At 44.5% G+C, this 25236-nt stretch overlaps 2 protein-coding genes across 2 annotated transcripts in view; one reads left to right on the top strand and one right to left on the bottom strand.

The window, feature by feature from the left end:
* The window catches only part of snap91a (synaptosome associated protein 91a), a 33661-nt gene extending 17012 nt beyond the window's left edge, over positions 1–16649 (top strand). Inside the window, exons 4-28 of the mRNA XM_076150447.1 lie at positions 477–579; positions 990–1083; positions 1603–1714; positions 1829–1935; positions 2102–2143; positions 4425–4486; positions 4615–4623; positions 5142–5154; positions 5335–5516; positions 5618–5712; positions 6147–6161; positions 6323–6520; positions 7889–7966; positions 9424–9702; positions 10459–10542; positions 10845–10913; positions 11311–11415; positions 12351–12422; positions 13556–13804; positions 15163–15348; positions 15448–15466; positions 15603–15693; positions 16152–16235; positions 16345–16482; positions 16569–16649. Of these exons, the coding sequence (XP_076006562.1) occupies positions 477–579; positions 990–1083; positions 1603–1714; positions 1829–1935; positions 2102–2143; positions 4425–4486; positions 4615–4623; positions 5142–5154; positions 5335–5516; positions 5618–5712; positions 6147–6161; positions 6323–6520; positions 7889–7966; positions 9424–9702; positions 10459–10542; positions 10845–10913; positions 11311–11415; positions 12351–12422; positions 13556–13804; positions 15163–15348; positions 15448–15466; positions 15603–15693; positions 16152–16235; positions 16345–16482; positions 16569–16649 (2567 nt within the window). The remainder of the gene's footprint in view (positions 1–476; positions 580–989; positions 1084–1602; positions 1715–1828; positions 1936–2101; positions 2144–4424; positions 4487–4614; positions 4624–5141; positions 5155–5334; positions 5517–5617; positions 5713–6146; positions 6162–6322; positions 6521–7888; positions 7967–9423; positions 9703–10458; positions 10543–10844; positions 10914–11310; positions 11416–12350; positions 12423–13555; positions 13805–15162; positions 15349–15447; positions 15467–15602; positions 15694–16151; positions 16236–16344; positions 16483–16568) is intronic.
* A 2971-nt stretch (positions 16650–19620) lies between these two features.
* prss35 (serine protease 35) lies at positions 19621–24519 on the bottom strand. Its single transcript, XM_076150216.1, has 2 exons — positions 24318–24519; positions 19621–22014 (listed from the first exon to the last, which is right to left on the bottom strand). Exon 2 carries the CDS (start codon positions 21993–21995, stop codon positions 20724–20726), a length of 1272 nt encoding a protein of 423 aa, XP_076006331.1. The 5' UTR covers positions 21996–22014; positions 24318–24519; the 3' UTR covers positions 19621–20723.
* Between the last annotated feature and the right edge of the window lie 717 nt (positions 24520–25236).

The raw sequence follows: 25236 nt of genomic DNA, 5'->3' as shown, positions 1-25236 counted from the left end.
TTTTCCAGTTGTGCTGTACTCTTCTAAGCAGTGTGATGAGCAAATCTTTATCGTCTTGTAAACAAATTGCACATCCATTTTGTTTGTGCAAATTACACTTAAGTCCTTATGTTCGACACACACTGATCCCCTTCAACTCGCCCTTACTGCAGTACTGTCATGCACAGTGAGTGAAAAGAGATCAACTATAGTTAGTGTCTTTTTAAAACCCCCTTTATGTAATGCAGTGTCCTGATTGGACAGTTGATCAAGCCTCTTCTGGTAACTCTGGATGCCGACCAAGCATTCTCTCTCTAGCTTTGAGGCTGCATCCAAGCTCACGATGACGTCAACATGTTACAAAAGTTAAAGAACTGAACAAAAATGAAGCTTTTTCTTTAATTAACACTAACTGTGCATGCATTTGCTTGTGTGTGTGTGTGTGTGTGTGTGTGTGTGTGTGTGTGTGTGTGTGTGTGTGTGTGTGTCTTCCTCAGGCTACGACATGTCCACATTTATCAGACGCTACAGCCGTTATCTCAACGAGAAGGCCTTCGCCTACAGACAGATGGCTTTCGACTTTGGCCGAGTGAAGAAAGGGTAGCGTTCCTCCTTCCTCATTACTCTCACAGCTTTACCATTTCTGCAATGATATCCACTTTGGGTCTTTTAAAAAGTGCTGTGTTAGTTTGGCTGGAACAACGCACACTAGATTACTCTGCATCAGGGGGTCCAGTTTGTGTTTTGGATGGGTTCGGTTGCCTCCTTCCAGGTTTTAGACCCAGCCCATGGTCTTACTAAATGCTGACATAAATACAGAGTGGGTTATTACTCATTCTCACAGTGGACGGGTCTATTTGTCGTGTGTGGATACCTACAATTCACAGTCAATGTAGCTGGATCCATTACTACACTCAGAGAAGACAGTATGATTTAAGTTCAAGCATTAAGTTTACAACATTAAGAGAGATGAATAACGCAGCTGTGTTCTGTTTCCTCCTCCATGTCAGAGCGGAGGGAGTGATGAGGACCATGTCAGTGGAGAAGCTGTTGAAAGGAATGCCAACGCTGCAGAGCCAAATAGACGCGCTGCTGGATTTCGAGGTGAGTGACACACGCTAATAGAGGAAAATGACACCCGACAAGGTTGCTGAATCCTCTGTGGATAAACGGCTTCAAAACAGGAAGAAGAAAAGAGATTAACAATGCTTTGGTGCTGTATCTGTGAGAACGTGCCAGTCATAGCTACTTTACATGCACAACCATCCTCACTCACACAGCTGTGTGTGTGTGTGTGTGTGTGTGTGTGTGTGTGTGTGTGTGTGTGTGTGTGTGTGTGTGTGTGTGTGTGTGTGTGTGTGTGTGTGTGTGTGTGTGTGTGTGTGTGTGTGTGGACAACATTCATGTCAATGCTGCTGATTCCAAAATTCAGTCCATGTCCATGCCGCCATTTTATTATGTAAATTATCAGTAAGGGTTGATTGAAAAATTCTGAGCCCAAGTAATAGCCTATTAGTAATAAATATAATTCAGATGGGATTTATGGGTGGGAAGTATCAAGATAATAGATATGTGGAGAAGAGTTCTGTAACATTTTCTGTCCACGTTTCTCTCTTTCTATAGGTGCATCAAAAGGACCTGAACAACCATGTGATAAACGCCTGCTTTCTGCTACTCTTCAAAGATCTGATCAAGTTATACGCCTGTTACAATGACGGTATCATCAACCTGCTAGGTGAGAGATCGATCCTTTCACTCCAACACACGAGTCACGGAAATACGCTCGTAAAAAGAGCAAAAGGTACGGCGACATTGATTTTAAACAAACTTTACAATCCAATGCCTCCAGAAAAATTCTTCCAGATGAAGAGAAGCCAGTGTAAAGACGGGCTGGAGATCTACAAGAGATTCCTAACACGAATGACTCGGGTCTCTGAGTTCTTCAAAATTGCTGAGGTAGGTCACACTGATTTGGTGCATTCTTATGGATCCCACTACAGTTCCGGGCAGAGAAGTCCCACCCTGCCTCTGCCCATAACTCTGGTGGGATTTGTCGCATTAGCAACAACATCTTCACCTCCTAATTGATAGTTTTGCTGAGCCTCCCTGTGTTCTTTTACAGCAAGTGGGAATAGACAAAAATGACATACCTGAGCTCACCCAGGTAAGAACCATTATTTCTTTTTCGTTATTAAGTTGTAATATTTGCAGGACACAAACTAACACAGCATGTCAGTTTTGTGTTCTGTGCTGCATGTATTTTGGATGTCTACCATAGATTTCTCTCGTTCTCTTGTCTTGTGGTTGTCCTCTACTTTGATAACAATCGCAGCTTCACACACGCTACATCGTGTATTGTTTTCAAGAAAAGACTCATTCCCTCATTCCGTCTCGTGTGATTCCATTCTCCACGCATCCTCCACGAGCTGTGGCTCTTTTGGTGATTGACAGGCCCGCCTTCTCTTTGTATTTCCAGAGATGCAGATTGATCATACAGGCTGAGAGTGTGAGTAGAGTGTAGTGCACAGAGCGAGCTTTTGGGGAGCAGCTTAGGGACGGTGGACATGTGAGCTCTGTTTGAGTGCGCAGCCCGCAGACAGATATCAGGCGCTCTGATGAAGCCACTGATGATGATGATGTGACTGGAAGAACAGACTGGATACGTTATGATGCTGAGCAAAGCTGCTGACTCGGCGGCTGTTTTCCGCTGCTAAGATCTGAGCTAAGCGTTGTTTTAGTTCAACGAGTGTGTAATGGCGCAACAGAGTGTGCGACGCGTTTGCCGCAGAGTTTCCATGACAACTACAGAGGTACTGTGAAGATCATTTACTGCAACAACAATTCCAATATTTGATATGAAACCAGATTTCTCTATTGGGTACTGGATATTTCCTGGGCTTTTACCTGTTGTGTGGTGGAAACTCGAAGCTGAGCTAAGGTTCCAACATGGCAGTATGGATGACCTGCATGACCTGCATGTTATACTGCAGGAGACCGCTAATGGTAGATGGCAGAAACGGAAGTGGAATGTTAACCTCCAATCCAAGATCATTCGATAGATGTGAACAAAAGTGTTCAAAACGAAGCTAAATGCAAGACGTAAGTATGATGTAAGTCATCCAAGCGACATCTGAGCTTAAGTCCAACCAAAGAGTGATGTTCAGTCTTGCAGGCCTGGAATAAAATGGTTCTGGTTCCAAAATTGGTCCTGTAAAGGTTTGCTGCATTGTGAGCGGCACCATGGTGTTTGTACAAATCATAAATGTGTCACATAAGCTGAAATAATAGGAGGATGCACTACAAACTTCAGAGCTTAGAGGCTTCTATCTTGTAAAGGTGAGTTACAGGTGATATCATGTGAAAAGTTTATTCAACAGGACAATTTATCTCAGTCTCCCAAATCCCTGCAACTATTGGATGAATCACTTTTTTGCCCTCGTCCCTCCTAGGAGGAGTTAAGTCAGCACTAAGAAAAACAGATTATATTCTAAGGCCTGTTTACGCTGTCACCATTATAAATTCTCATTTTATGCACGGTCTCACCAGAAAGAAGCCATCTCAGGATCAGATCTCTACGCCGTTTACAGTAATAGAGCTTATATATCTCCTCTTCATCAGTGGAAGGACAGGCTGCTTGTTCTCCTGGGTGAGAGCAGACACGGAAAAATCTCTGGCTGATAAATTATCTGTCTCTTATTCCAAGACAACATTTGTCATCATCTCAGCCGTCTTGGTCACTTACACTTTTGGGGAAGGTTGACTTTGTCATCTTTTTCGGAATAAGTCGACTCAGCATATGTAGCAAGTAAATGAAGAAAGTGACTTATATCAGTGCATGATGTCGCTTTGATCTGGTTACATATCTGTTTTACTGCATGTTCTTACGTGATGACGTCCAACTTTATATTCTGATTGAGCTTAAAGCTTTGCATTGTGATTGGATGAGACGTTTCCTCTCTGTCAGCATGAAGTGTCAACCTGAAATGTATGACTGGATTTAGATTCAATCGTTTTTTAGTATTCTACCTCCCTTCAACATGTAGAAACAGCCAATTGTCAGGCAATATTGATAACAAATATAATATAATAGGCCAATAATTAAATATAGTTTAATTAGGTCATATTTTTGACTATTTTCCTATTTCCTATTACTTCCTGGACTCGGCACTTAGGGACTTGAGACTTGACTTTGGAGCGCTAACACAGTGACTTACCCTGTAACGGCCGTTCCTCTAAAGATTCAGCCTGTAGACATATTTACCTTCTATTCCCATCCAACCTGCACTTTTTTATTTTCTCATTTTGACCCACTCTGTTCCCCTGTGGGTCCCTTTTGTACAATCGGTACTCTCATTCTCTCTATATCTCTCTCTCACACACACACACACACACTCACACACACACACACACACACACACAGTAATAGATGCTGTATTGTTCTACAGGCCCCAGAAAGTCTCCTGGAGTCTCTGGAGACCCACCTCAACACTCTGGAGGGCAAAAAGCCGTAAGTAGTCAAACTTATCTCAAAACCTGAACTGTTTACTCATAATTTGCAACAGTAGCACACAGCTGAACCATTGATAATGCTATTAATTAACTGTTTTAACTCCCCCCCATCTTTAATCAAATCAGTGAGGATAAGTAAGTATTCTCTGTCAATTGGAGAATGACTTTTTATTTTGAATACATTTTTCTAAATATTAACAGAAATTGAACTCCTTTTTTTTCTATTTGGTTGCTCGTTTTTGGATCTATGATTCCATAGAGGTGACATCTGAACAAGCTGCTGACGTGTCTACTGATGCTGCTCTATGGAGATCATACACAGTTTCATTTCTGTGTGAACGTTTTGTTTGTATCTTGTGACGTTATGAAGATACACAATTTGCATCACTGATATACTGACATGCCTGGCCTTTCAGTCTATCATCACCTGCTTATTTTAGTTTTATTTTATTATCATCTTGCCCAGCTGTTACCGAGGGGCTAAGATGATATGACATTGTGGAGTTGTACGGATCCATTGTTTGCTGATGTTTAGTCAGTGGAATTGCCTGCCTGAAAATAACAAACTGATACTTAAGCTGACGTGTTGCCATAGTGCTTCACCACACACATCATTAAGAGCTTTAACCTGTATGCCAATATTGTTTCTGCAGGTCACCCACAAAGGTAAGCCATGATTTATACTGTTACTACTAATAACAACAGCAATATCAATAGAAATATGTTCCTGTATAGTACATTCAGGCTTCAATACACTATTGACTTGAGCTTAGTGAGAAAGGTCACGACTCAGTGTTGTTGTATTCTATTCTGTCACATGTCAACAACCATCATACTCTGCTACAGGACGCCACAGCCAACAGCAGCTCACCCGCGCCTGCACCCGCACCCGCACCCACACCTGCACCCGCACCCGCCGCACCGGTCAAAGCCGCGGCTCCTGCTCGCCCAGGGCCTCCGGCCAAACGCCCTCCGCCCCCCGTGACCCCCACGAGGCCCCCCAGCATCGCCACCGCCACCGCCAGCAAGTACGAGTCGCTCAGCAATATTCCAAACGTTGCAACTTGCGCTACAAACGGATTCCCTCACTCTACAGCCTCTCCCCCTCCCCCTTCCTTTCCCTGTGCAGTGCCCTGGATGACGGCTTCCTGTTGGATCTTGACCCCATGGCTTCCTCATCAGTAGGGGGCGCTGCGGCAGCTTCTTCCACAACTGGATGGGGAGGTGAGAGCTTTTAATTTATAACTTAATAGTACATTTGTGCAGACAGTGACATGGTCTTATTCTAAGCTTTTTACAGGAATACTATGATAATACTCTTTGTAGTAAAATCTGTAAACTCAAATAGAGAGAATTTTCCATTCATCCAGTCACGTCCTCGTCCCTCTTTGACATATTATTTTTTGCTAAACCTCCAGTGATTTAAGGTTTCAGAGCACTTTCATTAGACGGCCGCTGTTACTCTTTGGCAGATCCTTTATTTACAATTTATTCAATCACATTACGGCATTTTAGCCCAGTCACGGTCCTGTTGGTTTACTTTGTTGGCATCGTGCAAGTTAAAAACCTGAACTTTCATCCAAGTTTCTCCCTTATCTGAAAGTCATAGCTGCCTCAATCATGCTGACATTCATCTGTTTCCTCTCCCTCTTGTGTAGATCTCCTGGCTGGGGGTGAGTAATCTGAGTACCTCTACAGAATTAATGCAGAGAACAAGAAACTTCTCTGATAATTTGTGACCAAACACACTGCACCAAACTTTTCCACATTTGTAGCCAGTTTGACACTTCCTCCTTGCTCCAATCTCTCTGGATTGTTGGCTTTACCTTCATAGCGACTCCGCCTACCGCTGACGCCGCTTCCAAAGGAGACTCCTTCGCCACGGCCTCTGCTGCTCCCGCACTTCCTGTACCCACAGGTGCTACTGCTGCTGCTGCCGCTGCTGCTCCTGCTGCCACAGCGGCGGCGTCTGCCTTGCTGCCCATCCCTGGCCCCGCCGCCACCTCAGCCGCAGAGATGGACCTATTCGGAGGTCAGTGCGGTCAGGGGAGTCGGAGGCCGGCCGAATCCAAAGCATGGCGGCCTTCCTGCTTATCTGCAGCGACTCCCTTCATTATTTAGCAGTGTTTTTATTGTATTGTATTTTTAGTTGCTGTTGGGAGGAAAAATGTAACGGTGTGAGATTTGAATTATTTATTTCTATACACATAAAAAAAGCAAACCAGTACATAAATAATAGAATCCAGGGATGATAAACTGCATTGGCATATTATGGACAATCGTCATCACACACACTTTTACGCATCACATAACACATGATCATCCCAGCGTCTTCAACATATGTGATGAGTGTCAAAAACATGAAAATGACAACAGACAGACAGACAACAGAAGCTCACACGTGACGATCTCAGTCACGAATCTATCCAACGCCGCCACGTTACACTGGCAGCGTTTCATCATCATGATTATACGATTATAAATGAGCTGTATGCACCTTTTTATCTCCTATTTTACATCCCCTGCTTTTCTTGCCACCGTGCTGATGTATGGACATGCTTTCATAACCCCTCTTTGGCATCCAGCACCGGGCAAAAACACTCATCAATCCCACTCAAATCCCACAAATATGAGTCAAAACATAGCAGATTATTGGATTTCGCAGAGTTTATTCAAAGCCACACACAACAGTCAGAAAATACTGATGTGTTTTGACTGCAAAACATTCAGCTGAAAGTTTTGCAGCGATTGTGTGTGTGTGTGTGTGTGCATAATGCGGTGTTATGACTCTTCCTTGTGGGATGAGGTGCCTTCTGCTTTTTTTTTATGTCATCACCCGTTATAATAAACCCCATTCTGGTGGAGGAACACTTTCATCCTCATGTCAAGATGATGAGTAGCTGGGTTTATTTAATGACCGTTTGCCTTTTTCATTATTAACCTCAGCCTCAGCATTTGATGGGCAATAAGTATCCACTGAAAATGTGAAAAAGTGTGATTTTTTGCTTCGTCCATCACTGAACTTGACATTTCCCTTTGCCGTCACAGAGTACAAGCTTGTGACGAACGCATTGTAGTGCCTCATTTCCCCACCCTGCCCCAGTTGTGCGCTCAGTGAATGCAGCATTATGCAGCCCTCCAAAAATGTATCACTACCGGGTCGTTCAGTCAGATCATTTGTTATAACCGGGCTGCATATTTCTTGTATTCTCTGCTTTATTCCTGATGCTGATCTTTCATTTTTGTTGTTGTTGTTGTTGTTGTTGTTTTTCTGTCCATACCCATTCTGTTTCTTCATCTTTTGTTTGTCCGTACCTTCACTTGTGTGTGTCGGTGTGTGCCGGCCTGGGTGTTTTTGCGTTTTTTGCGTCTCCGTTTCTTTTCATCTGCAATACCATAGATGCATTTGCACCTTCCCCAGGAGACGGTCCTGCTGCCATGGCTGCGGGCCCCGCTACTGATGCATTTGGTGGATCTGGTGGGTGACAAAACAGCTCTGCAACTCTGTGTGTGTGCCTGTGTGTGTGTGTGTGTGTGTGTGTGTGTGTGTGTGTGTGTGTGTGTGTGTGTGTGGAACCTGCTGCTTTTAATCAGATTAAGGCTTCTTCTGCTTCTACACGAGACAGTAGAACAACCATTTGCCATCAGGGCCACTGTCTCACCCCAAACCTCCCAAACTCTAATGCCCCCCGCCCCCCTCCACCTCATGGCCCCTCCCCTCCTCATCACAACTGCTATTCTCCTTGTAATAACCACCCAGTGAATACTCAAGTAAAAAGCAACTTAACTGTATTTGAACTTTGCTTGTGATTTCTGGTATCCACACGATCTGAATGTGATGATTTCAACCCTATTTTATTTCTCTTTTTTGTCATTTAAGTCAATAGATCTAAGTAAAACCATTCCAATCTAACGTCCAATACTATGAACAAAATTACTCCTCTACATACACAACATTATTTTAGGAGCCGTAGTTTGTGGAAAGCATAGTTACGAAGATTCCTTTTATGCATTGACATGAACTTAAATGATTCTGCAACAAGTTTAAGTGCTGGAGCAGATTTAAGGATTTAAGCAAACCTGGATAGTCATTATTATTATTATATTATATTCATCAAAATCACCCAGGTGTTCCCAGTGGTAAGAGTGGCTCACGGCCAAGCAAGACTTGATTCATTTATAGCCGTCTACATTAATGAAGCGCTTCACATTTTGATTCATTACTCGTCCCCCTGCGAATTTATCTTCACTATGTTGGTTCAAGCGGAAAAAGTTTTTTTTATAGTTTGGTATCATGTTTCTATTAAATTGGGCCGACAAAGTAATAAAACTCCAAAAAGTAATAAAAAGCCACCCGTGTCTTAATATTCTGGAAAACATAAAGCAAGTCGTAACTCTTTGAAAGCCTTTCCATCAACCAGCCCGGCTCCAGGGAACGGCTTAATTCAGCTTTGTTCAAATAACACTTTGTAAAAATGTTCCTGTATATAACAATGCACATTGAAAGCTGTGTGTTGTATTCAGCCTGTTGGCAGATTTGGACTCACAAACGTGTCAGCGGCTGCATGAATCCCATTTAAACCTGGCAGATTAAGACTGAGATCCAGGTTTCCATGCTTGTGTTGCGTATCACAGTTAATGATCCATCAGGGGTGATTTAGGTGTTAATGTGCTTAGGTTTAGTCAGGTTACCTGTGGATGCAGTATTGAAGTCAGTGTTTGATTGGTTGCGTTACTTTCTGCGCAGCGGTTTCTTGCCTCACAAATATGCTTTTTACAGTATTTGTTGTATAAACTAACCTCCAAACTCCCTCACCCCATTTTACCATTTACCACCCTCCTCTCCTTCTTCTCTGGTCATAACCCCGCCCTAACCTACCGACGCACCCACCTTACCGGCCCCATCTCCCTCCCAAACCGCTGCTCTCCCTGAAGACCCCTTCGCCACAACGGAGGGGAGTGCGGACATTGCTGCGGGGCTGGACCTGTTCGCCATGAGGCCCGCCGCCACAGGGGCCCCCGCTGCTGCCGCCACCGCCACCACTACCACCGCCATCACCCCGCCCACCTCTAACGAGGCACCGACCATCGCCGCCCCCATTGCTGCCCCCGCTGCCCCTACCCCTTCTTCCACCACCACCACCACAACCACCACCGACACCACCACCACCACCACAGAGTCTGCAGCCGCCCCGACTCTAGATATCTTTGGTGGTAAAGTCCTCTCGCTCATTTCTGCCTCTCACTGCATTGCCTTGCATTATGATGATGATGATGATGATGATGACGATGATCATGATGATGATGATGATGATGCTGATGATAACTTGCCCAGTCCCTACATTTCAGATTTGTTTTTCTATTTTTCATGTTCTTCCCTTCAGTTACAGATCATTTATCTGACCATAAACTTAATCAAACATTTTGAGCTCCTCTGCTAATTGAAAGAATTGGAATCTAAATAAAAACACTCTTAGATCTGCTTAAGTTGATGCATGTCAGCTACTTCCAAAGTGTATCCAATCATCTCTGTGGATAGATATGGACTTATGATTCTGCTTTTATCAGAGGTGGCTCATCGTGTTGTGATTGTTACGATAATACTAACAAAGAAACTGCCAAAACTTGAGAATGCTTTTCCTTAGCTTTTGCACATGTTTAAGGGAACATTACCTCATATCAGAATCCACCTCTCAAACCTCTCAAACCTTTTCAACTGATTCTAATCTTAATTCCCGGTTTGCTTGATACAAACCGAAAACTCTTGATTCCTGATTGAAATGTGGTAATATTCCCCTTTAACTGCACTGTTTCATTCTGTCTTATACAAACAAAGCACACAGCAGCTTAACCTGGCCCTTCTAATCATGATATGCTCTCTGCTTCTCCACATCTTACTCAACTCATCATTCTGTATGCACTGGACTGTGGAATCTGAATGTACATATAATTATGTGTCCTTGTTCTTAGATATGTTTGATTCTATGCCTGAGCAAAGCCCTACCACAGAATCCAAAGCTGCTACCACTCCTAGCGTAGACCTTTTTGGTGCAGGTACAGGAGTTGATATCCATTTCTCTGTGTGTGTGGAACCTCTTCATCTCTTCTGGTTTCCATACGTCTCTGTCATCTGTTTTCTCCCCCCCCTTCACAAGTCGTGGTTTGTCCCCCCCCCCATAGTGGTATGAGCACCGTGCATGCAACCCACTTGTGGAATATTGGAATTGTGGCTGCTTTCTTTCTATCTTCAAGCTGTGTGTGTGTATCTGCCTCGCTAACACTTTTTCTTTGCTCTCCGGCCTCCTCCACACTTCTCTTTTCTCGTGCTCGGCCTCTTGCTTGCGTCGGTAAATTAGACCTGCCTGCCGTTTCACGCGGGCCCTCTCCTTTGCCCGAGCCCATTCCCACTGGAGACATCATGAGCGGTGAGTGAAGCTGCTTTACCTTCACCGCACCACGCTTTCACTTCCTCTCTGGTGCCGGTGATTGCATGCACAGCACGTGCAAACTGGTTCTATACTTTCTAAATGATGCATGCTTGAAAGAAGTGGACACTCATTTAAGACTCATGGGTGCCTCATACATCTGATCCCACTTCCTGGCCAATCATGAGCCTTTTTTCTCTTCTGCCTGCTGCAGTACTGCATGTATCCTAACCTTGCTGTAGAGGCACATTACCAGCGGATGAACAGAGCTTTGTATAATTGTTGTACTTGAACTTGAAGAGTAATCGAGTGTCTCGCTCTCTCTCGCTCTCGCTCTCTCTCTCTCTCTCGCTCTCTCCCGCTCTCTCCCTCTCTCCCTCTCTCTCTTCCTCTTCAGACTCCTTCTCTTCTCCAGGGGCTGCTGCTGATTCTGCTTCATCTCCCTCACCAGAGGCCTCCACTCCACCCAAAGCAGAGCCGGCACCAGTCATTGACCTGCTGGGTAATGTCCAATGAATACTAATAACATTACGCAAATACGCCTTTGGAAGCAGAACATCAAGTAGCTGTACATCAATACGAGAAGTGTTTGTGCAATTAAGAATTTAAGAATTATGTTATGATTGATGAGATCCAAAGATATGCTGATAACATTTTATTTTATTGTCGTACTTTGTTTTGCATATGAGTCTGCCTGTTTGAAAGTAAGCAGTTTAAATTCTCTAACAATGTCTTACTTACGTACACTTTTTCTCAGACTTTCTCTCAGTTGAGACTGTGTGAGATGCCTGTAATTGCATTAATGTCCAGTTAATGCAGGGCTCTTCTCTGATTTTCTGTTTGAGCACAATGAATCAGTGTTATGGAAGAAACCCTAGATAAAGCATTTGGCATTTGGAATGGGTGAGAATTGAGTGTTCTTAACTGGGCATCTTTGTTTTTGACTACACTCACAGGTGAATGTCTGCACCAAGTGTGCTGTTATTGGCTGAGTGTGTCGGTGGAGTGTAGGCGTGCTAAAGCAAATTTTAGTGTTTCCTGGATTAGACTGCAGACGGGCAGTGCCAATAGCTCCCAGTTACATTCTAAGAATATCACGCAGTCTGATTGTGTGTCTCTGTCTCTCTCTCTCTGTTTTTTGTTTTGCCTCAAAACATAGAGAAATGTTACGATTTTCGAGAGATTTTAGTAAAAGTAAAAGTTATCATATTCGTTGACCAGTGATTATAATTCTCCTCCAGAACAGTTGCACCTCCATCTTTTAGTTTGGTCGTTGCTTTTCAAAGACAGTCTTGTGTTGTTTGTGTATTAGCAGTTGGTGTGATCCATCTCACAGTCTCCCACCCCAACCTTGTCTCTGTGCGTGGGCCAGGGTTGACCTTTAACCCCTTTCTGCCCTCCATGCTGCATTGTGGATCACTGATTGGCCCCCTGCAGACTCCTTCGGTAGCCCCGGGGAGGAGACGCAGATCTCTGCTCCTGGAGCGCCGGCAGATGATCTGCTGGGAGGTGAGAGAGTTCTAATGCTGAATGACTTTAGCTTTCTTATGCAAATTGAGGTAGAAAGACTGAATGGATGAACCAATTTGGATGAAATGTGCACTTTTACGATGACTTGTGGATTGCTTAGGACATTACACAGTGAGTGATGCCGGAGATTCATTTATTCAATTGATGATGACAGACTTGGCTCGACAAGTCTGAATTTTCATTGCTTAGCGGCGTCAAAGTGCTTTTGGATTCAATTGGGAAAGTCAGTAAATTATTATTCCAATACAACCTTACACAAGCAACAGCCACTCGTCTCATTTATGCTCTCTGTCACGGCTCTATATCCGTCTGTGGAGGATGTAATAAAAGTTTGTTTTCATCTCAGCTACACACACTTTTCATGAGCAGTGATGAACACACTGTGCATACTGTGTGTAGCATCAGTATCACTATCCAGGTGTACAACTCCATGTATTCTGCTGCATTATGCCTCACAATACAGCTGAAGTTCACCTTATGTTTCCTCAAACTTCTGCCCTTAGCCTTCACTTTAATATCGCTAAAACTGATGGTTCAATATTTCATCTTTGCTGTTTCTTATATTGTGATTCCCTCCATCAGTTTTCTTGTCAGTATGTTGCTTTCATTTCATGATCCAGCCTAGAAATTCACGCTGATACAGTATTTCCACTCTACGGTGCTGCGGTACATGAACAAAAACTGTAAAACCACCAGCAAAGTGTAGTTGAGATGACACGGATTCAGCATTTCAGTTTCTGCTACAGTAGACTTGAATAATACATCTTTGATATGGATTAAAGATAAAGATGGATTAAAAAATTAGACTTTGCCATCTCTGAGTGATTCATTCATATTTGAACTATTTAGATTTGACACAACTCAAACGTTTTACATGCCAGGTTTTTTATTTTCTCATCATTGACTCTCGTTTCATTTGAATGCATCAGAACGCTTCTGCTGTTACGAGCCCCACTCAGGTTCCATACACAATCCATTTGTCGTTCTTTATGTCAGCTTAATAAGGTAGAATGTGTTTTCCTTATGAAGGTCACAGCGATTGTGCTAAGAGGCAGTATTTCATGTGTTATCTCAATGATTTTGTGACCTATTTTTGTCTCTCTCCACCCGAGGCTTGATGTCTCCCACCCTGGCCCCCACCACGGCTCCTGCTCTGGCCCCGGCGCTCGCTCTCTCTCCCGCTCCAGCTCCCATGCACAACGACCTCCTGGAGTCAAACTTTGACTCCTTGGACTCCCTTCCTTCCCCAACACCACCAGTTCCTGCTGCAGTCCCATCAGCTCCAATAGTACCAGCAGCAGCAGCACCACTAGAACCTGTAACTGCTTCACCGGCGCCCTCTGGTGGCTTTGATGCTTCAAGTAAGTAAGAGTGTCATTGTCATGCTGTGTGAGATGTTCAAACCATTTTTCTATATTTTCCCATGTTTCCTTGGTGAAGTGCGTTAATCTGGCCTTGTTCTTTAATACTAAGCTTTCTTCAGCACTGATCAGTCTGTCGTTGTCGTTGTTGTTGTTTGTAGTAGTGCAGTGCTGCTGCCACTATTCGTGCTGACGGCTTTCCTTCTGCATGAATGACACTGACATGCTTCTTATGTAACACAGCTGTTACAGCTGACTGCTTCGCCGTGCAGCGCTGCTCCCTCTCGCCATGATTTCTCTGTTTTCTCTTTCTATCTCTTCTCCTCTGCCACATTCACACACGCTTATGCTTTCTTCACCCTGCTGCTCGCCCACTTCACACGATCGACACCTTTCCTTCTTTCTTTCTGTCTTTCTTCCTCTTTCAACCTTCCCTCCACCCTCATCCTCACCTGCCACTCCTCTCTGCTGGATCATTGCTTGCTTCTTCTACTATGTAATTGGTGAGTTCAGCCCCACAGTGCAGTGCAGCATGTGCAGGTGGAACTAGACCACGCCTTCTTTTAACTATTTTGCATGTTGCAACAATGTATCTCTTTATCTCATGCATGAGACAAAATCAAGTCTTCTTTTGTTTGTTTGGTGTCTCTTAACCATCAAGGTCCCAGTCTGGACTTGGGTCTGCAGGTTTTCATTCCAATCATGCAACATTTGAAGTGAAAAGAGATAATTGTGTAATTGATAATACCTGAGATGCATTTTAGATATTATCAATCAAACTGTATTTTGTTTCATGTATGTAAAGCAATGCAAATGTACTTAAGATGTATGCGTCATTGTTATGTTTCTATGGTTAAAGTTTTGCTAAATCTGTCCACTTTAAGATGCAAAAAAAGAAGTAAAAGCAGAAATGAATACCAGTTGAATTTTGTAGTCATGAAATGAATGAATGTCTCTTGGAAAGCAGGTGAGATCATGGAAAGCAAGAATCACAGAGGAGGAAATGATAAGGGAAGCTGTTATTGGAATGAAAACCTGTCTGTGACTTGATGACAGATGTGAAACGGATGCTTCTTGTTTAGATGAGTCAGTGTTTCAGTTAAAAAACAATAAGACTGTAAAGCGGCTGAGACGTAGCAAAGTGAGTGGAGTTGCTGTAGTTGCATTTCAGTGAGTGCTTGACTCTGAGCGATTTAATGCACGGCTGCATATGTAAACTGTGAGAGCTGGATTGTTCCCCTCAGTGTGCAGTCATGGTCTCATCCCCTCCCTCTGTCCTTGTGTGTGTGCGCGCAGGTAGAGTACTGATTTCCAGGTTTGTAATCCGTGTTGTTTCCCTGTCGTCCCCTCCCGAAAAGTGTTTGATGGATTAGGCGACTTGCTGATGCCCGCCATAACACCCCAGAGCACCGGGGGCAGCACTGCTGGCAGCACAGCAGGGAGCATGGGGACTCCCGTCACAGGAGGCGGCATAGCAGCTGCTCCGCCTGCTGCCAAAACCATTTCAGGAGATCTGGACTCATCGCTGGCCAACCTGATTGGAGGTAGAAGCACACTGCAGACTTTGACTCCTTGAGCTCCATGATTGTGGGGATCACAGATATGAACACACTGATCATTTGTTCTTCTCTTCTTCTGTTCAGACCTCGGAGTTAAGAAAAAGTAAGTATATGTATGCAAATTAGTTTTTTGTGTCGACTTTAACTCTCCTTTAGGGTTGAAATGAAAATCCAAAATAAATAATGATAATACTTCATATCTAAGGACCTGAATGATGATGGTGATGATTCTCCATTAGGGACCCACAGAGTGAGAAGAAGCTGACAGGAGGAGCCAACTGGATGCCCAAAGTGGCTCCCACCAGCTGGGGAACACCAGGAGCCCCCATGGTAAGAGCAGCAGGAGAGCTGCCGTGTTGTTGCAAACCGCTGTGCTGAGCATCTGTGTGAAGCAGGTGTAATAATGTGGCTCCAAATATTACATAGGTGTGTGTTTGATTGGTTGATTTAACAACTTTTTGCAAACACTTTCTAGGTGGATGTGTTTCTTCTCTTTTTCCAAGTTATTGAACTTGTTTTTTGTATGTTGTACCGTTCTGGAGGTATCTGGTGTTCGCCTATTAGACCTGTAGCCCATAGCATTAACCCTTATCTATCCATGAAAGAAGAACTAGCCACATGTATCCATAGTGGTTCATCCTTACACCTACACACCTGTGTGAATGCCACAGATCTCCATAAGTGGCCATGTTGAGATGTAAATGCAAAGTGCTAAATGTTGTAACATTGCTAGAGCGTCTCTTTAAATATTTTTTTAAACCATGACGTTAACCTAATCTGTGCTTTAGTCTGGTGCTGCCCCTGGAGCTACAGCTGCACCGGCTGTGAGAGCCATGGTTCCTCCAATAGGAGCACAGTCAGGCTTTGGCATGGTGAGCTTCATGTGCTGGTTCCTTCTTGGCTGGACTCTTTATTATCTTTTTTGATTATTATTATAGACATGACACACAGTGAACTCATGTCCTTCTCTTGTCTACCCAGCCTCCCGCAGCAGGACCTGGAGCCCCCATGATGCAGTCCATGATGGGGCAGTCCATGATGGGACAGTCCATGATGAGGCCTGCATTCCCCGGGGTGGCTGGAGCTGCTGCACCTGGAGCCGCTGCACCCGGAGCACCGGTAAGGAAACACCAAAACAAACAGAGGCATACCAAATACAATCAGCTTCAAAATGTGTGAGGGTTGATGACGTTCCGTTCTCTCAGGTTTCTCCAGGACCTGCAAACCAGAGTCCCAAAAAGCCCAAGGACCCTCTTGCAGAACTCGACCTCAAGGACTTCTTATAATTCCCCAGGTGTGAGCAGGGAGGTGTGCTGGTAAGATTTGCAGGTTTAGGTTCTGATGTTGAGCCACAAAAAATAGGAGAGAATGGAAATGTATGCATACGGCTCACTACAGCTGATTTAAAATAGCTTTATCTCTACAAAATGTCTTCTGGCTTCTTCGCTACATTAGCCAAGATCTCTCTGGCCGCCTTTTCTAAAAAGCGCTGTCCCTGGTGCTGAACGTTGTGCCGCATCAAATGTCAGGCCAGATCATATTTCCAAACCGAGAGGCCCTTTTTATATCCCTTCTCCTGACAGATGCAAGATGTGCATTCAAGATCAACACACTGCGGCTGCGCTCATTTACATAATCAGTCTCAGTAAATCCCCAGATAAATTGAAAACACAGAATAACAGAGGTATTTGCGGATTGGATGGTAATTTGCGTCATGCTCAGTAAATCTGATCCTTTCAGTCTTTCAGCAAAACACACACACATAGAATTTAGATTATTCCACTGCTTGAATTTTGGTTATGATTTGATGTCTGAAGCATCTAGAAGCATAATTTCATACACAAACTCACAACCTGTGTCCTGCGTCTTGTTTTCTGTCTTTCAGCTGCTTTCCTGTGCGGAGCAGGCGCCGTTCTCACCGTTTTGCCTGGTGCCTGTCGAACACGTCGGGATGCCAGCGACGCCGCCCCCCCCTCCCCCTCCCCCTCCCCCCGTTCAGCTACTCGACGTTATAAGAGCCACTTCTTCTTCTTCTCCTCCTCCTCCTCCTCGCCTATCCACGCCTCGTCCTTCCCCCCTCCCCTGTGTGATGTCGTAGCACAAACTGTGAAAGTGAACCATAGCGGATTATATTATATATATATATAAATATACGAGGAAAAAAAAACCAGTGTGCTTCTGTAGATGTGCTTATCTTTTGTCTAAACAAAATCACACAAAACTCTGAAAAAAAACAAAACTAAGTGAAAGAATTCATTTGTAGTGTTGAGCTGAATGATGGTTTTGCGTTTTTGGTGTCCTAAGCTCCGCCCCTGGTGTGTATCTGACTCCGCCTCCCCCGTAGAGAGACGTAGGGGAGAGGGAGGGGTCTCTTCTCTGGTTTCCCCCGCTCTGATTGGATGAGAGTGGTACACGGTTAAGTCCCTCCTGTAGGTTTTGAAGAAACATGTTAGTGTGTGTTGTTTACAGAAAATTCCTCTTAAATGTACATAGATTTCTCCGGCAAAAATCAGAGGATGGTGTCTTTAATCTGTGCGTCTGTGGAAGAGAAATATCAATGTGAATCTGACATGAAATTGTAAGACGTCGTGCGAGTATCCCCCCCCTCCCCCCCCACCCCCGACCTATCTCCTCTCATTGTTTGAAGCTACTCAGAAACACATCTGAACACTTCTATACGGTTAATAGATAATAAGAAACGACCTATGTGGGCTTCTGGATCATCACAGACCAGCAAGTGATCTTCTGCACTCAGTTTCAGTTTCTTGTTTTGTTTTGTTTTGTCCTCCATTATCTTTGTGGTCTCCATCCTGTAAGGCTGCTGCCATGGCTTCTGAGCATCATATCCTCCAGACTGACGATGTCATCTTAGTTATGGACATGAATTCTGGATTGAAACAGACCTCATGATCACCTGTGTATGACTGTTTACTTGTTTTGTACACATATTCATTGTCGTCCGCGCGTTCATCGTAGCCCTAAATGTGGTGAATTTTGTAGTTTTGTTTTGATATTTGCCAACTTCACGTTCAGACAGGTTCAACTAGGTTCACATTTGAGATCAGGTTTGAAAAAAAGCATTATTAGGTGTTTTTCCCTTAGCTAAGATAAGATTTGACGTGTTTGTCGTCTCATATTGTGACAGGAAGTGCAGATGACAACCCGACACGACGACACAAAAAGGACTTCCATGGCTCTAAATGTCTCTTTGTTGCACCCATCGCTGCTTTGACAACCATTGATACCTTAGCAACAACACGCTGGTCAACCCTAAAAATATCGCCGTGGAGATCGAGCCTGGAAGATGAGATCAGATGTGGCTACTGTCTGAAAACAGTGTTTGTTATACGTGATTCATTTGATTGTTATTGACCTTTGACCCTTTGTCAGTGAAACAGTAATATTGTGTCAGGGCACACGGGAGGGGGTGTGTGTGTGTGTGTACAGTGTGGAAGCCAAAATCATCTTCATGCAAATTTACATCTAGTCCTGCAGACTCTAAATGAAAGAAATACCTGCTGAGTGTTCACATTGCATCTGGACAGCTGGATAGCAGCTCCGGGTCTGTGCTTTAACTCCAAAGTCTCAAAGCTCACTCTTTGTGTGTGTGTGCGCGTGTGTGTGCGTGCGTGTGTGTGTTAGAGAATCGGTGGTGAGAATCAGATGTGGTTTAAGGAAAATAATGGAAGTCATTTTTTTGCCATGACTGAATTAAAATTGTATTTTTGTTTAAGTTTGAATTCATTTTGATGACAATGGCCCTCCCCAGTGCATGTAAGCCCTTTGAGATGCAATAAACTCAATGATGATGATGATGATGATGAACTAAGACGCTTTGTTTTTCTCATCACACCAATCACCTCCATTTTAAGGAAGATTGACATGTTCATATTTTGATTTAAGGATGTATTTTGAGGTTTCTATTTTAGGTACTGTCTCTTTAAGGTCCCCTCCTGCTTTGTTCTGATTGGGCGGCTGTGTCAAACCTGAGCTGGCCACACCCACAGGCTGCGTTCATTAACCTCAGGTTTAGGTGTTCAATCCATCGCCTGACTATTTTACACAATAACAAAGAAGGGATGTAACAAAAATACTTATTTACATTTATAACTTCACTGTTCTGGGGTTTAATTTTGGATGTGATTTATCCATATTCATGAACCCATCAGCCCATCAGCCCTTATTTGGAGCAGTTTCATCAAAACACACAGTAGTGGAGCTAAATATTCCATAATTATGACGAACCCACACATGTACAAGTAGTAATCTTGGTTTAATGGGTTGTAGTCCTCAATTTTAAGCATTAATTTCAGGTATTTGGTATTCAGCAAAGGACAATCCATTTTTTTTAAGAAATAAGCAACAGTAAAATTCCAAATATATAACATTCCGGATTGAAAAATTGTTATTATATAACAATATTGTGGCTTTTGAAAAAAAATGTAACCATTTGAAATGAAAGAAAAGTCAACAGCTCATGTCGTTGTTGTTGTTGTTGCATTGCTCAGTCCCATGTTAACACGCCCCGATGAGAAGCCTCATATTAAATACACAGTTACAGTACTAAGCTATCAAAATATATTCTGAGAAGTTGCCCCACCCGCCTCCCCCCCGCCCCCCCCGTCAAAAAAATCCCCCAAAAATACAAAGAAAATATTACAAATTTCATAAATTAGCACCAAGTCTCTGGATAAGCACCGCTATAATTATGTGCACAACAATGAAAAACACATTTCACTGTGTTGCAAGAACCGAGAACAAATATGGAGACTCAACAAATCCAAACAAATATGCAGGACCCTTAAGAATCCTCTCTCAATGTAGAAAAAGGAAGAGGGGGATAAGCTGTAGAAAGATCTAGATATACACAATGCAAAACACCTGCACGCTCATTTAAAGGCGTTTCATCTCAGCGTCTGTTGTCAACCGGAAGACAAAGCTTCATTTCCTGTTTCTCTTGTCAAAGCCTGATGTTCACTTCCTTTTTTGTTGCGGTGGCGTTTACGTTTTACACCGATGAACCAAAAGAATAGGAAACATTTGAATATACACATTTTCCCACAATGGATTGATTGCATATTGGACAAATCTTTGCGAAATATGTCGAAATAAGAAATGTGTTTTTTCGGACTTGTTTTTTTTTTAAGCAAATAAATTAGAAAAGCTGGAGAGCCACAGTTCCCTTGATACGCTGACGAGTCTCTGTGGATGCATACTGTGTGTGTGTGTGTGTGTGTGAGAGAGAGGGAGATGGTGTGAGAGAGGCAGTCGATGGGCCCCTGGTTGGATGCTGGGTGGGTGAGGATGGGGGAGGTGAGAGTAGGTGGGTGTAGTTGAGGGGGTAGGGGTATTGTGGTGTCTCAGGTTTCCTGGCACTCCTTCGAGTCCCCGTGGACCCAGGCGCAGATCTGGGCGTATTTGAGGGGCGTTATCCTCACCGCCACGTTGTAATCCTCCTGCATCCCGTCCCCGTTTACATCCACCCACTGGTGACCGGAGAAGACCCCGATGATCTTCCTCTTCCACTTCTTCTTCCCGGGCTCTTTGAGGCGGACGTAGACCCCCGAGCCGCTGGAACCGGGCTTGGCGTCGCAGAATTGGTACAGCAAGTCGTTGGACTCCTCGGAAACGGAGCAGAAGCGGTACACCAGGTTGCCGGGTCGGTCGTCGTCGAAGCCGGAGAAGTGGATCCGTCCGGCGGGAAGCGTCTTCACCGAGGGGATGACGCCAAGATCCATGTGTTTGACTTTGGGGGGTTTCTTCAACTCGAGAATGGCGTAGTCATAATCTGCAGCCAGTCCATCGGCCACGCCTTTGAACCAGCCCTTAGGAACCTGCGTCTGCTTGACCCTGGTCCACCTAAACGAAGGCTTCTCTGATTCAGCGCTGCGCCGACTCCTCTTCCTGCCTTTACCTTTTCCCCTCCTGTCTCCTTTGCCTCCGTTCTCTTCATTTTCACTCTCTTCCTCTGCTTCCTCTTTAGCTTTGTCCCCCTTCCTCTTTTTGCCTTTCCCTCGCCCTCCTCTTCCTTTGCCTCCTTTCCCTCTCCTGGACTTCTCCTTCAGAATCCCCACACGTAGCTTCTGCACTCCGTCCATGTAATCCTTTCCGTCGTGGATGCAGTGGGCGGCGGTCAGAACGTGTTTAGGCGACACCAGCACCCCAGAGCATCCCGTGGAGATCTTGACAGAGGTGGAGAAGGGATACTTGGTGGAGAATTGCTTATCGGAGATGGTGAAGCGCGTGTCTGTGCCGTACACTTCCCGCTTATGTCGGGAACTAGACGAGGTGTTTCTGTCCCAGGCGGTCACTTCATTGAGGCCCTGGACAGAAACTGAGGTATACGTGCGTGTACCGTTCTCATAAACCGTCTCGTAGGACAGAAACTCCTCCAGGTCGTGCAGAGACGGCGTTGGGAGGCGTCGCTGACATTCGATCCCACAGGTCCCGCTCAGCTCAGCCTGAGGATGAGCTGAGAAGTTGGGGCTGCTGAGGGACACGGTGCGTCGTTTCCTTACCAGAGGCACCTTCCACTGCGGCCAGGTGTACTTGTCATCGATTGTGTTTTCATCAGCCGCCACCAAAACCAGCACCGCCACTGGGAGCAGGAGACACAGGGGTATGGGGCCCATCGTTAAGGCGGGCCTGGCTCTGAAATGGAGCAAACAGAAACAGATACTTTGACTCATTCAGTAAGGAGTTACAGATAACACACAGTAGTTAGTTTTGCTCAAATTCGCCTCCTTTCTGCAACTGCAAAGGTCACTCTTTTCTGGCTTGATGTCATCAAAAGGCCCGAATCCCTGACAAAATAAACACAGTTTCATTTCCGACCACAAGGAGGCAGTATGACCAAGGATAGTAAAGACATTTGCTCTTTGCCCTTATTCCAGAGCCCAGCAGTCTGTGACAAGGCATCAGAACCAGGACAACTCAACCACAACTCCTTCAAATGCTCCAGTTGGCAGAAAAATGTTTGTTTCCATCCTTTGAACGCAGAAATGGCAAGATGAATATGACAAATATCGCCGAGATCTCAAACGTTTGCCCTGGAGTTCAAGAATCAGCTGTGTGGTTAAGTGTGGATTAATTGTGTGTGCGCGTGGCTGCAGGCTGTGGGCGGCCAGGATGTGAGGATGAACCTGAATGGGCTGAGACAGCGGCTTGGAGGTTTGCCACAATGGTTAACCTTCTCCTTCAGTAATGACCATATCTGGTTTCTGCTCCCCGACCAAGGTTGCAAATGACATCAAACATAAAGACTATGCAAGCTGCAGACAGAGAGAGGGAGAGAGAGAGGGAGAGAGAGCTTCTGCATAGCCTGACAACCCTATAAAGACAGTTTAGAGAGGGTTCTAGTAGATTCAGCAGACCATCACTTAACTGCAGAGCGGGAAAGCTACATTTCGTCAGCATTGCTGCGGCGATGCAGGCAGTCAGTCAGTTCCAAAACACAAGAGGTGAAAATCATTTGGCTGCGATTCACTGATAAGCGACACAGCGGCGATGCTAAACCCAGCTGTTAATGTCAAACAGAGCTGCAGAGTTAAAAGCCACAATGATTGCATTTCTCCTGGCTGTGTGTGTGTGTGTGTGAGGGGCTTAAATGATGTGTGACAGACAGCCTAACATCTGGGGTCTCCAGCTGGAGGACGAGCCTGTGGCCTCGATTAGCCTCAGAGTCCATAGCTCATTCCCTTGCAATTAGGTTTTAGTGCAGGGTCACAAAAAAGAGAGAAGTTGTAGATTTGGTCCCAGGAGACTCATGTTGACAGGGAGAATTGTCTCAGTATCGCCTGTTGAGGCTCAGTAATGCCTGATCAGGAGTTGCCAAACCTGTATAAACTCAATAGGTGAGAGAGTCCACCATCATCCACCCTGACCCAGACTAAACCTCTGACTGTGCACTGGATTATATTCACCACAGCGTCCAATAAAACATGTCCAATAGCCAACGACTAACCACCCTGAAACAGGCCGACGTAAAACACAAGCCCGCAAAAAGCTGTAAAACACTCTCAGCAAATGAGAATACAAAAAGAATGACTCTTAGTTTCTGTTCGGCGTGACTCCCCGGGCCCAGACGGAGACATAACACAGCAGAAAGCCTACAATTACTCAGGATAGAGTGGAAACTGATATGCTGCCATGATGGCTTTTGGTCATACAAGGCGCTCATTTGTGCAAAGCTATTTTCCATTGCAAGGAGCCCGTAAGCAGCGATTTGCCCTCTCCGTCCATGCACAGAAACACCACTAGATGGCGCCAGAACGCACGTATCCCTCCTCTCGACTAAAGACATGGGGCAAAGTCTCTCCCAGAAGTTTGCTATTGTTTAGTTCAACAGCGCGTTTGTTGGAAAGGGTGATTCCATCTGCTTTGACCCATTTTCTTCAACTTTAAATAAATATTTGTTCAAACATTACACGTAATAAACGCCACACAATCACATTCTGACTCTTTGTTGTTTAGAGGGAGAAAATGAACAAAAACATCATAATGTCTGATTCAGATTAAATTCAAATCTCAGCAAAGATGTCTCCAGTGGATCAACCGCAATCAGCTGTGTGTATTTTCTCTCTCAAAAAGAATAAATATCATAATTATAATGATAAGGAAAATAAATACCCAATCAAAGTAGACATCCAATGAAATGTGAGCAAAATAAATCTGTAGCATGAGGAGTGACTGATGACTGACTACACAGCTGTAAAATGAGTTCAACAAATCAGTTACATATGCCTGGATTTGAAATGTGCACATAATAATAAGAAAAAGGAGAGAAGAATCTTAACAATTATGAAGAAATATCATAATACTTTTAAATTCCTGGAAACCTAAAAATGTATATCTGTGAAAATACAAAGCAGAAAGAAGTGAAGATGGGTCAATAATCCAAACAGAACAGAACAATAAATAAAGCCAACATTGACATAAGGAGACAGGCTTCATACCTGCTTGCATCCGATTGATGGATATCCCAAATCCACAAACTATTGTTCGTTATTGTAAGATCTACACAAATATGATCCCAATAGGAAACAATGTGAGCTACTGCATCCCAGACGTCCCGGTCTCAGCAGGGCTGCGGCTCCTTCTCCTCATTGCTCCTTCAAAGAGGCTGGGAGAAAGCAGCCGGGACGCTCTGCACAGCCTGCACTTGATGCTGAGGAGGGAGGGAGGGAGGGAAAGAGGGAGAGAGGGAGAGAGGCAGAGAGGGAGGGAGGGGGAGGACAAATCTGAAAAGGACTTCTTTTTTTTTCCACTTGTGACAAAAGCTGTGCACACATGGGAGGGACCAGACCAGGCGATCTACCAAAGGCTGAATCGGTGAAGTCAGGGTTCTATTCAGCAGAGCAGCGCAGCCGGGAGGAGCTGCTGACACCCTGCAGCCAGGGAGAAGGTGGAGGAGGAGGGGGGAGAAGAGGAGAGGGGGAGGAGGAGGAGGAGGAGGGGAGCGAGCGCACCCCAGTCAATGGTGCTGCGATGGAATTAGTTCCACTGCTCTCCACAATGGGTGTTTCCATTCTGAGCAAGCTGAGCCCCAACATCTGCACCACTTATCCTCTGCGTTCAGTCAAGCGTAAACACTGCATGCATAGACTGAACCCACCCACAGCGACTCTCACTGCACTCATAACCCCCAGAGCCTCTTTCACTGGACATACACACAGATCAGCATGCACTCATCTTCAGAATGAGAAATAAAGCTACATTTACAAGCAATAGACACATTTCATTCTATAAATTTATGATGCAACCTGTCTTCATTCTGTTGTTTCAAGTTTGTCACTTGTTTTAATCACCGTCTTATCAAGAAGCCACCAACTCAGACATTACATTTCTCCTCGTTTATGCAGTCTGATTCAGGCA

The sequence above is a fragment of the Genypterus blacodes genome, unplaced genomic scaffold (genome assembly GCF_046128005.1).
Source record: "Genypterus blacodes isolate CSIRO-AG114 ecotype Tasmania unplaced genomic scaffold, CSIRO-AGI_Gbla_v1 ptg000052l_1, whole genome shotgun sequence".
NCBI classification, from domain to species: Eukaryota; Metazoa; Chordata; class Actinopteri; order Ophidiiformes; family Ophidiidae; genus Genypterus; species Genypterus blacodes.
Note: the sequence above shows the minus strand (reverse complement) of the source record. Positions and strands in the feature narration are given on the sequence as shown.